The 12,654-nt window shown below is 35.3% G+C and overlaps 1 protein-coding gene across 1 annotated transcript; it reads right to left on the bottom strand.

Annotated features, from left to right (window-relative positions):
* Window positions 1-4,460: 4,460 nt before the first annotated feature.
* LOC112501588 (eukaryotic translation initiation factor-like) lies at window positions 4,461-12,058 on the bottom strand. Its single transcript, XM_025105258.1, has 9 exons — window positions 11,711-12,058; window positions 9,951-10,022; window positions 9,541-9,636; window positions 9,163-9,378; window positions 8,380-8,477; window positions 7,663-7,750; window positions 7,194-7,544; window positions 5,850-6,092; window positions 4,461-5,669 (listed from the first exon to the last, which is right to left on the bottom strand). The coding sequence occupies exons 1-9, from the start codon at window positions 11,867-11,869 to the stop codon at window positions 4,659-4,661; spliced, it is 2,334 nt and encodes a 777-aa protein (XP_024961026.1). The 5' UTR covers window positions 11,870-12,058; the 3' UTR covers window positions 4,461-4,658.
* Window positions 12,059-12,654: the final 596 nt, after the last annotated feature.

The following is a 12,654-nucleotide window of genomic DNA, read 5'->3' on the forward strand; positions in this document are numbered from 1 at the left end:
AAGTTAGAAATTAAAATAATTTATATTTTGATAATTCAACAAAAATGAAAACATATTATAGATCTTAACACACATTAAATTAGAATTTTATGCAAATTTCCATTTTTACCCTTTTAAACACTCTTTAAATATTGTATTCGGTTAGGATGTGGTATATACTATTTAAAATATTGACTTTTTTCATAGTCTTTGATGAAAATCCTTAGATGATTAAGATTCGTTGACATCGTAGTTATCAATTTTTTTTATGTTTTCTCATTTAATATAACCTCTATATATATATATATATATATATATATATATAAATAAAATAAAGTAAATTATGAAATTTGTCGGTTCTAAGTTTGTCGTGTATTTGGTCCCTAAAGTTATTAATTCCAAAATAGCCATAAAGTTTACATTATTATAACGTTTTGTTCTTCACCACCAGCGACTGTTAACAACCGTCCATTAGATGAGGGGCATTTTGGTCCTTTCCTGCATTCATTCGTTTTTCTTCTTTATATATATATATATATATATATATATATATATATATATATACTATATACTATATTATAAAACATTTGACAAAAACTCTTAAAAACTATTTTTTATGCATAAACTATTGTATATTAATGCATATTACTTAAAGTTCAAGATTACAAGTAAATTATGTATTAAGTACAACTTATTAAAGCTCAATGTTTAAATTCGTGTAACTAACTACGGATAAACATAATCAAATAGAGAATAAACATCTTATTTTAAAATATAAAAAAGCTAAAATATAATTAGGATAATTATCAAGTTTCTAACCGAATGTTTAACTATTATCTTTAATAAAAATTATATTATTAAAACAAAAATAAATTACTTTGTTATTATACCTAAATTAAATTATAATAAAAAAAATTGAATTAAAGAAGTTACACTAAAAAAACAAAAACTATTAAATAGTTAATATAATACTAATATCGATTTTTTTTATAAATTTTTTATGTTATCTTCAAATTTATATTTCATTCAAAAATACAAACATTATCGTTTTCTCAAAACCACATAAAATTATATTACATCGATGGGGACAAATAATAAAAATTAAACATTAAAATAGAAATTTATCTCGTTGCATTGCGCGAATACCCTTCTAGTATATATATATATATATATATATATATATAATAAAAGGTGTCATTCTATCGTTTTAAAAGATGTCACCGTATGATATTCAAAAGTTCAAGAAGATGCGATTGTACCTCGTAATCAACCAGAAAACCAAAAAGAAACTCTTGAAATCAACCAAAAAATTGAAACAAAATCCCTCATAATCGATTAGAAAACTAAAAATTCTTTTAAATCAAGAAAAAAACTTTAAAAATCCCTCGAAACAGTAGAATTAGGCTAAAAATACATCAAACGATATTGAACGATGGTAAAAACATGTAGACGCGTTGATAAAAACAGTGCTTTTTTGTCTAACATATCATGTAACACCCGAAATTTTCTCAAAACGGTCAAAAGAACGCCCGAGAAAACCGTAATAAAACGCTCGGGGAACAATCGAAAATGGTTGAGGAACGGTCGGGCAACCTGGAGAGGGGCCGGGTGACTTTTGGTGCGATCTAAGTCGCCCTACAGGTGACTTTTCTTCCTCATTTTTGTTCTCCATTTCTCTTCACCATGGGCCGATTTTTATGAGCGTTTTGGAGCAAATGGAAGGAAAGGCTTAGAGATTGAAGAATCATGTTTATTGATCTAAAGAATTGGAAGACGTAAGCATTTTTGGTATTTTGAGATCTAAGTTTGGGGGTTTTGGTGGAATTGAAATATTGGGATAATTTTTGGTATCTTTTGGCTTGGTTTATGGCTTTGAGAAGATTTCTTGGGGATGTTTGCTTGTGGATCTCAAGTGTTCATCATTTGGAAGCTAGAGATGGTTTTGGAAACTAGGTCTAATCTAACTTAGCAATGTGAGTTCGAGTTGTTTTATGAAAACTATGTACGTGCCAAAATATGTATTTTGAAGTATTAAAAAGTGTTTTATTTGAGGTTTATCAAATGTGGTGGGCATCTGGCGAAATTTGCATATTTGGTAAATTGGGTTAATAAATCTTGTAAAGCCTATATTTAGGTTTTTCGACATTTTGATATATATATATATATATATATATGTTCATATATATACATATGGGTCCATTCAAGGAAAAACTAGTTAGTTTGTGATAACTGTGAAATTCAATCTCAATTACAAATCAATGAATAAATTATGAAACTAATATTTTTGATAATTTTTCTTAAATTTTTAATTAAGGGCATTTTAGGTATTTAATTTTTTTTATCTCTCTTCTCTCTCTCTCTCTCTTTCTTCCGGCCTCCCGTAAACCTTATTTCGGCGAACACCATGTGATACCCAAAATACACAATGTGATATCCAAAACACAACAAGTAAACTTCGAGACCAGTATGATACCAATTGTGGTACCATTATGATACCAACTATAGTACCACTATGATACCTACATTGTATATGTATGTATGTATGTATGTATGTATGTATGTATGTATGTATGTATGTATGTATGTATGTATGCATGCATGCATGCATGCATGCATGCATGCATGCATGCATGTATGTATGTATGTGGGGAGTCAAGGGAGAACTAGATACTAGTATGATACACAAATAATGTGATACCCAAAATAAAGTAATTAATCTAATTAAAGTAAATTGAATATTCAACCCAAATTACTAATTTACCCTTCTATTTTATTTTAAAAAAATATTAATTATTTTAAATGATTGGCTCATGTTGGATTTCATACTTACCACAAACTAATTAATTCTTATTTGATTAGACCCCTATACATATATATATATATATATACATACATACATATATACATACATATGTAGGATATATTTCAAATGCAACCATGTCTATTTCTAAATAATGTGTTCTTTAGATGATTTATTGTACCAATGGAAATTATTTGATGTAAATGCATTTTGGTGTATTTTATTTTATAAACTGTTTGGAAGATGCATGTTTTCGTGTTTTGAGGCATTATAGGAAAATAAAAATATGATTTCATTTGAAAAATGATTTGTCTCAACCAATTATGGGTCTTTGAGTTAATCATGCCTTTGGAGCATATGTTTGCATAATCGTTGGGTAACTGCGTTTTATTCCTTTTGATGACTTTTATTTATAGTCAATAAAATTAGTGAGCATTTGGCTTGGTTTGACTTAAATGAGTCTTGGGGACATTTGTCCAATTTAATTTTCTCTATGTTGGCTTTGAAATTATATGCGGTTATGGCATATTTATTTGATATTACACGTTTTGGGTGCGTTAGTCATTCATTTGTGTCGTGTAATTCAGATTGTAATGCAATGGATCCATAGGCATAGGAGTCGGTTGGAATGGGATAGTATTCCATGTATTGTAGCTAGAGACACGGATCAACGGAGGACTCAAGGTAAAGACTTGGATAGAATTGAGCTTGTTAACCAATTTGACTAAAGACCCGGATAAGGTTGATGTCAATGTTTGTTTATCCATAAGTAATGCTTATATAACATTGAATTATGACTTACTTATGTGTTCCGCCACAACCAATAGCAAATTGGGTCTCCTCCGTCATCTTATGCTGCCTTACACCCTTCCAACAGTAAATATGAATTAATTATATAAAATGACTTGATTAAAGCTATGTTTTATGTTTTAACTTTTTATGGCTTATTCTTGCTTGTGTAAGTGTTGGATTTTGGTTGTATTTATATGGGTGTCTTGGTTAATGGGTTTTTCATCAAGGGAACGGTGGGTTTCATAAAGATGTTGCTTTTACAATAAATATATTTTGTTTACTAAATTACGATTTAAATAGTAGTCTTTCGATTTTACTGTTTTATAATTATGATGAAAATTGTTTGAGTTCACTAGGTGTTAAACCTAACATTTTCTTTATCAGCATGTGCATCAGGTCCTTGGGGGAATGGTTCTAACAACACCTTGATGAGATGAGTGTTGAATAGTTGTAGGAAAAGGTTTAGCTTACAGTTGAAGTATTCCACCTTTGAAGATAGCGACAGTTATTGGATTATGACGAGGTATAAATATGTTCTTTTATAAAAGTTCTTATCAACTTATTATAAATTAAAATGATTTAACTTTTTCAAAAACTTCTTATCACCGATTTGACACCGGTAAAAGTTGTTTATTTAAACACTCAAAAGTGCTTATTACCGGTGTCACACCGGAATAAGTCAATAAGTTATTTTTATAAGCAATCCCGAACACTCCCTAAAATAAAAATATGAACGACGACGGAAATAATGGTCTTAGAATATCAACAAAAGCTCATCGCCGGAGTAAATCTCTAAAACAAGGAACCATCACAGCAGTGCCGCCACCCGATTGCAGCAATGACGGCGGCAAGCGACCACCGCAGACGGTGGTGGACGACGGTCATATTTATGAAGTTCCTCAAAAGTTGAATAATAAATAAATAAAAAGTCACAAAACTAAATATCCAAAGTACAGAAGAACAAGTTCCAAAATTCAAGGCACTTCTTCACCTCCCATCTCAAAACACATTCATTGCTATCAAATTTCAATCAAAATCAAAATATACACCTCACTCACCACCCTTACTACCCACACCTATGATGCTCTCAGAATAGGCTTTCACACACCGCAACGTCGGCCGCCTGCGCTGTCAAGATAACGTTCCCGGAAGAACTTGAACCCACAATCCTCTTTACCCCGCCAAAAACCGCCTTGCGGAAATACTCCTCCATATTCTTTACAACTTCCGCAACCACCTTGAAATCTATGCCGCCAGAAACCACCAGACGTCCCATAATCTCCCCAAAGTTGTTGGGTGCTTTTGGTAAATCGATGGCGATATCATCCAACAACGACCCATAGCTGACGCACCCGGTTCTTAAATCGGGTTTAACGAGAACCTTCTTCGAACACAAATAGTCAAGGAGTTTGGTGATGGGTTCAACACATGGTGGGCTTTTCTCCAAAGCAAGCGAAATGGCTTCCTTCACAAACTCCGGGTGGTACTCCGGAGATTTCAGTTCTTCTACGCACTGCAATGCTTCATCAAGCATACGAACGCTGAAATATTCTTCTAAAAGGGAGATTGTTTTCCTCTTTAGTTCATCCGTATCCTTTGCTCTTGAAGGAGCAGCAGCTACTACAGGTTTCGATGGACTTGGAGCAGATGGCGGAGATGGTTCCACCGGATTTCCAAAGCTTGGTAAACGAACAGGGGCGGCACCGCCTCCACCGCCGCCTTGCACCAAGGCACTAGACCTACCGCTAATGAAACCACCACTACCTTGAGGCAAAAATCTTTGATTCAAAGATGGTGTTCTTCCATGGGAAGGTGGCTGAGCTCGTGTCCCATCACCTCTTGGCATTGACCGGGACCTGGGGACCTCCCAGTTGTCATTATCGATACCAGGAATGCCAGGCATAATTCGGGTTCCGGGCATCCCAGGCATCATGCCGCCAGCACCAGGGCGGTTCAAAGGAAAGCCACCAGGGGTTAACCCCCCTTGTGCTCCAGCAGCCACCACACGATTGTTCCTTATGCTTGCAGTAGAACCAGGCCGGAGTCCCATGTTCTTCTCTGCTTCATTATGGATCTCTGTAATCGTTTTGGCTTTCACCTGGAAAGCGACTTAGCTCAGATAAAAACCAAACCAAACCAAACGAACCCATGATGTTCCACCCGTAGGTGGGGTCAGGAAGGGGAGATGTAGGCAAACCTGACTTCTTCTCATATACAAGACACCAAAAAGAAAAAAGAAAAAAGAAAAAAGAAAAAAGAAAAAGAACACGAGGACTACCTCTTCACGCCTGGGAACCCAGTTATTCGAGCGGAGGTCGAGAATATCACGAACCATAAACCTCATACGTGGGGCAAGATGTGGGTTTGTCGACAGCTCCTTTAGTCGGATGAAGTATGCATCGTTAATCCGCCTAGATTTTGGACTCTCATCAAGTTGTTTGCCTATGGTGTGGAAAAACTGGCATATCGCCTCCACATTCTCCTCCTCCGGACAAGTTTTATTGTCGGGTCCTAAGAGCTCCTGTTTTCATGAACAGTTAGGATAAGCACGATGTTGCTAAACAAGATCCATGACGCAAACCTAAGGCATCAAAATGCAATGAAGTTTGACTCGGTTCCTATTTAGTGTAACAGAGGAATTTCTTTCCCAACCAATGTAAGAAAGTTTCAAAATTCAAATTTAATGTAATGAAGTTCCAAATTTTCATGTTTGGTACCCATCTTGACGGGTAACCTGATGATTTTGTAGCATGTGATGGCATGGATGTCAAGTTTATCATCCACTTTGCTGTAACCATTTCGTGAACGTTTCAAAACAGGTATCTAAGTCATCAAATGTTACAGGCTATGCTGTTATATCGGTCAGAATACAAAATATCGGTCAGGACCGATATTCGATATATCGGTTATATCGGTGATATATCAGTGATATATCGGTCCAAAATAGCGGTTAACATAATATTTCTTAGAATTATATATATAATATGCATTAATTAGAGTTTAGAAATACAGTTTCAAAATTAAAACATCACATCATCTAAAGTGTTCAAAAACGAGCTAATCGCAAGCAATAGGTTCGGCATCCGAGTCAACATCATCCAATACATTCACTTGATTCGTGAGAAGTCTGAAGTTGTAAGAAGTCTGAAGTCGTGATTCGTGAAGTGAACTAGGTGTCTGTGAAGTGTGAAGTCGTAAAGATGAAAAGAAAGGAAGAAGACCGTTGGAAGGCAGACTATTAATTTCAGACCTAATAATATATGTAACCAAGCCCAAAAACTAAGCCCATGAAATAACAAAAGCCCAAATAATGGAACCCTAAAAAATCGATATATCGGTCCGATATATACATTAAAATATCGCTAAATATTGGGAAAAATCGCCGATAATATCGGGGACGATATTTTGACCGATATTTATGCAGCGATATTTTGCCTAGGTCCGATATCCGATATATCGTCGATATATCGCGATATTAACAGCATAGGTTACAGGTTCAACAGGCAAATGGTCAAAATAGGTAGAAAAGAGAGATTTTTGGAACTCTCTTACATGTTGATATATTTTGTCCACAGGCTAATTCTAATGAAGAACGAAATACAAAGAGTGTTTGAACCAAAACCTGAACAATGTGATGAACAATCCTTTCAGGCACCATCTTCTGTTTCAAAAGCTCACCAATCAAACGGATGTTTCCAAGTGTACGAAGCTTAACAATTCTTTCTTTATCTCTACGCTCGGCCTCTTGCTCGGGGGCTGTCATCTGCCTTATCTCTTGCCTCAGGTTGTCTGCACCTTCAAAAGCCTCCTGGCAATTATTCAACAGCACGCGCTTGAATGTGATCTCTTTTCCACCAGGCTCATCAGATGGAAATGGGGGGAGCTTCCCATTGAGATCCGAACACAATTGAGCGTACATTGGGCAAAATGTAGGTTCGAGTACAGCTTTGTCAAATATCAAGGATATCACACCCTGTATTGTCAACAGTAACAGGATTATCTTCAATGGTCCAATGGCAATAGCAGGAAAAAATAAATAAATACAGAACAATGTTCATAGAAATTGACATAAATATGTGATAGATATGAACCTTCAGAATATCAGCTGTTGTGATCCCTGAGTCAATAAGTTGCCCTTTGAGAAGATCAAACTTCTCTGGAGTCAGCTTGTTCAGGATACTGAAAAGGCAAGCAAAGTCATCCAGTGTCAATACAAGAATGAGCATCGTCAGCTTCCTCATCGAATTTCATTGTGTTTAAACAAAACCACACTGATACAAAAGATAACCCTTGATACTTCTAATATTAAAATAATAATAGATAAAACAGTAGCTGTGTGCGACCAATTTGCCCCTTTGACCAACAGGCAACACCCTTTAACCAATGAAAATGGACTGGGAGACTAAAAAGGGCAAAAATTGATCCAGGGACCACAAGTCTTCAGAAAGTAAAGGATGAACCAGCAAGATTGCACATAGTCGATGGGTGATTTTGGTAAATCACTTTAGAAACATAATAATCATTCGCAAAGTGGAGAGCTAAAACATATTGGTGGTTCTAAATTTCAATTTTAGTCATAGTTTATAAATTCAAGCTATCAAAGGTAAATCAAAATGCTGCATCCTCGACATATCCATCAAACTTTTAGTACTCTTTACAGATGCTTAAGAATAAGAGTTAGAAAAACTTAGTGTACTTTCCACATATTCCAACAAATAACATAAAAATCAGTACCCCTAAGAAACAAAAGTTCTCATCCTTAAACAGTAGTAGCATAATCTGTAATATGAAGATTAACAATAGTTTACCCTTTTACTGTCTTCAAGACACGGTCATTTTCAGAAAGAGTCCCCCTCCGAGCAGACCATGGCACCTCAGCTTTGATAAGGGCAGGAGTAGGGCCACTCTGTTCCAAAAAAAAGAGAACCAACTTATATTTAACACCCACGGGTATGAACAAAATCTCAAAGCATAAAACACAGCATCACCCAGACATATATGCTTCGGTAGTTGTGGTCAAAATCCACAAGAAACTGTGACCAACCATGTATCGCACAATAGAAAAGAGAAGATATGCATATGATACAGTAACTATCATCATATATCCAAATGATAAGCAGTCACAGATAAGCACTGTCACAAACTAAATCATGTCTGTAAAAATTAACTTAATGCAGACATTGGAACCAATGATTTACTTGAAGAAACCTCAAGTATCACATGTTATCTTTTTAAAGGAAAAATGCAAATGACAGGAGCACCAAACTGGATATTCTGTTTTGTTGAAGGAAAACAGCGCCCAAGGATTTCCCTTAACCATATGAAGTACCCAAAGAAATAGATAGTTGAAAAATATATCATGAGCATGCAAGGATGACAAATGATATGTATAGAACCAAAAAGAGTGATGGTTGTATTTATTGCATAAACAATTAAAGGAACCCCGCAATCATAATTTACTTAAATCGGCTGCAATTTCATCACTTAGAAGCATGGAAAAATGTAACACTTAAAATGTTTTAGAAGATGAAAATGCACTAAATATTTATGAAAAATCAGTATCAACGACATTATCTTACTAAAGAACTCACCCCTTGGTTAGGAGTCTGTGCTCTACCAAACTGTGAGTTCAGTTGGTCATGACGATTATAATGATTCGTGTCCTGTTGCCTGTTGTCAAAACGGCCAGAATCCCTATTGTCTCGGCCAGCATCCCAAGACCTCTCTTCCACGGAAGTAGGACCTGAACGTCCTCGCCAGTCACGATTATCAAGCTCCGAATAACGTGCCTGAGGAAGACTTGGCAGCTGCAGAAAAATAAATCATTATATTGAAACTTGAAAGAGAATAAACTGTAACAGATGAAAGAACTAGTGCAAGCGACTCTTCCTCGAGGAGAGCATGACAGAAAGCTCAGATTCTTGCCTACATATTTTATCTGTAAATATGGAAGTATGAACAATACTTACATTTGCTTCTGCTTTGGTCCAGTTTTGATCGTCACCAAAAAACTCGGCGTCAACTTCTTTTTTGACTTTAAGAATCTCCTCAGGGACATCTACAACCTACTCAGAATAAGGGGCAAACATATCAAATCAAACATAAACAGTCAAACATTGGTGCATAAACCTCCATCTTTGGTATGGCTCTTAATTGTAAAAGAATTAGTTAGGTAGTGGGAAAACATATCAACCAAAAAGCCAGATCAAATAAATAAACCTCCCGGTTTTGAATTTTAAAAAAATGACAAAAGTGAAGTAAGCATAGCATAAAAAACTCCAATAAACATCATTATGAAATGCTCCATTACCATTCAGGCTATAACAATATAACATCAACAAAGTAGCATGCATGCCAACATGTATTAGTTAAGCATTACCTTTCTAAGTTGTAGCAGCTGGTCTCTGGTATACCGAACACGTTCACGGACTTCAAAGCGGGAATCACCAGTCTAGAACAAGAAATGATGAATAGGTAAAAAACACTTTACCGAACAATATGACATGAAAAACTAGGCCATCAACAATGAAAACAGCTTTTGGTGCGAATAGAGAAAGGAACAGGTAGAGCATCAATAAGTACATTAAATGACGGAAGTCTTTATAATACCACAAACTTTTTGCCGTATCCACATGTTACAGCCTGTTTTCCAAGGTTCCACTATATGCCTATATTAAACAATTTTCCATCCAAAAACATAATTTCATTAATGATTCAAAAGAATTATGTGAATCAAGTTACTAATAGAAGGAACATTGGACATAAATGGTGAGAAACCTTTTCTACAAATAAAAAACATTGAAGAATACTACTGTGTTTGTCAATACATCTTCCCTGTTGTATTTTTATAATACCTAAAAACAAAAAATGAAGTAAAAAGTAACTTACTCATCCTGCCACCGATCAGGACATTCTAAGTTAACGTCATGTATTCCATGTCATCATCACACCCTTTAATGAACACGAATTATTGAATATAATGACGTTTTCAGATTAATATCTTCTACCAGCATAGTTCCCCAAACAATACCCAGATAGAACAAATGAACGACAGGCCAACATTCCATCCAAGCCATCCCATTTCGTAAAATTGTAGTATATGGTAATATAAGGTGTCAGCAACTTAACAAGACATAAGCCTACCAATATGAACTCTATTTGGAAACTGTAATGCAACATAACCCTTTCTTAAATATCAGATAGTTTTCTGGCATCCAACCAAAACAATGACAACAGGGAGTGTTAGTAGAAAAACAAAAAGTAAGAGAGCAAGTCCATAGGCGAGAAGAAGTCTATTGCTAGTTCTTATCTTCTTGATTTTATCTAACTTCCATTCTTCAGAGATTTCTTTGTTCTGTAATCTGAATTAAGAGAAAGAAAACCTTCCCTGTCTTTGTCTTCTTCACCAAAATTGAATACCACCCGAAACATGAACCTTTAAGTCACTAACAACATTAAAACATATGCCAGCACATAAATGCCTTGATAACCTTACTGAACTTGATAAACAGAGCCCATTATCAAGGTATCAAAATAGTCGCTGGTTTCTTTTCACCCTTAGCTTCCCCTCTTACACCAAGTGCAGACTGCTACTATCAATTCACAGAACTTGAAAAATAATTCAAGAATCCATTTTTTTTCATATCAAATCACAGCCCTCTTGGTCCAATTCAATAATCCTTTTACAAAGGCCATTATCAGCTTGCCAGAAATCCCCTACGATAACCCAGACAATAAAGTTACAAAAAAAAAATTATTTATTTCATATGTTAAAACGGCATATTTGCTTTCAGGCATCAAAAGATCAAAACCCACAAAACAAGATTCTCCTATCAACCTACATCTACATGCATGCATACGTGTACGCATACATACAAAAGTAGTCATAATCTAAGCCACATATGATAGTTTTTGACCATCAGTTACATAAACGAGACATGTATATATGCATACATATATATATGTACGTAAGTATGTATAAATGAATGGAAGATAACTAAACAGAATATTCAAAACTAAATCATGATGACGAATACAAATATTAACGACATGAATAAAAATTCAATAAAATGAAAACAAAAAAAGAGCTTAAAATACAAAACCCTAGATCCATACAGGGTAAAATAAATAGGTAACAACCTTGAAGGCGGCGAGAGAAGGAGCGCCAGCTCCGCCATGAGGACGAAGGATTGGAAGATCTGATGAACCGAAAGCCGACGAATCAAAACGAGGGCCAGTGGTTCTTCCTCGATTTCCTCCACCAGGTCTCAAGCTTATTACCGTTTGATCAGCCTGCATACCTCGAATTTTCTCTCTCTTTTTTCTCCAATCGAAACAGTATCGGATCAATTCAAAAGTTGAATCAGCAATTGAAGAACAAAGTTGAATCTATAGAATCAAGATATTTAATTTTGAGATACGAAAGATAGGGTTTTTTTGGGATAAATAGGAAGAGAGATATTGGGGAGGGAGCTTTCTCTCTCCTGTCGGAAGTGAGAGAGAGGGGGAGAGAAGATATGAGAGAGAAAAACCCTTTAAATTTGGTGGTGCGATGCCGTATTTTCTTTTATTCACAAGAAAGGTCCCTAAGGTATCATAAACTACAACTTTGGTCACTCAACCTTTGACTTTTACATTTTCAATCCTTTCATTGAGAATTTCATTTCAATTTGGTCCGTCTTAAAGCATCTCTAACAGACAACAACTATGTTATTCTAAAAAATTATAATTCTGGAAAAAAAAATCTTCAACAGCTATGTTAAACTCTCCTTTAAAATAGAAAAAAAAAACTTAATAGAATAAAGAAATCTTCAAATTAAAAAAAAAAACATAAAATCTTTAACCCTAAAAAACCTATATGTTCATTCTATTTTCTCACCTGAACGGTTTCTTTAATCTCATCTTCCATCCAGTGGTGTCTAATCTAGGCATGGCAACAGGACGGGGATGGGGCGGGTTTTGTAATCCCCGGCCCCGACCCCGGTTTGTAGTAACGTCCCCCAGCCCCGACGGGTACGGGGATTATTATCCCGTCCCCAGTCAAATCTCATGCAATCCGCGATAAAACCTCGATCAATCCCCAG

Source organism: Cynara cardunculus, unplaced genomic scaffold, assembly GCF_001531365.2.
Source record: "Cynara cardunculus var. scolymus isolate 2C unplaced genomic scaffold, CcrdV1 Un_Scaffold_311, whole genome shotgun sequence".
NCBI classification, from domain to species: domain Eukaryota; kingdom Viridiplantae; phylum Streptophyta; class Magnoliopsida; order Asterales; family Asteraceae; genus Cynara; species Cynara cardunculus.

Coding starts and splice junctions, on each gene's coding strand:
- LOC112501588 (XM_025105258.1), bottom strand. CDS start 11,869: ATGCAGGCTGATCAAACGGTAATAAGCTTGAGACCTGGTGGAGGAAAT. Junction 6,093..7,193: donor TTGTTCATCACATTGTTCAG/GTTTTGGTTCAA, acceptor TCATGAAAACAG/GAGCTCTTAGGACCCGACAA. Junction 5,670..5,849: donor GGGTTCCCAGGCGTGAAGAG/GTAGTCCTCGTG, acceptor GTCGCTTTCCAG/GTGAAAGCCAAAACGATTAC.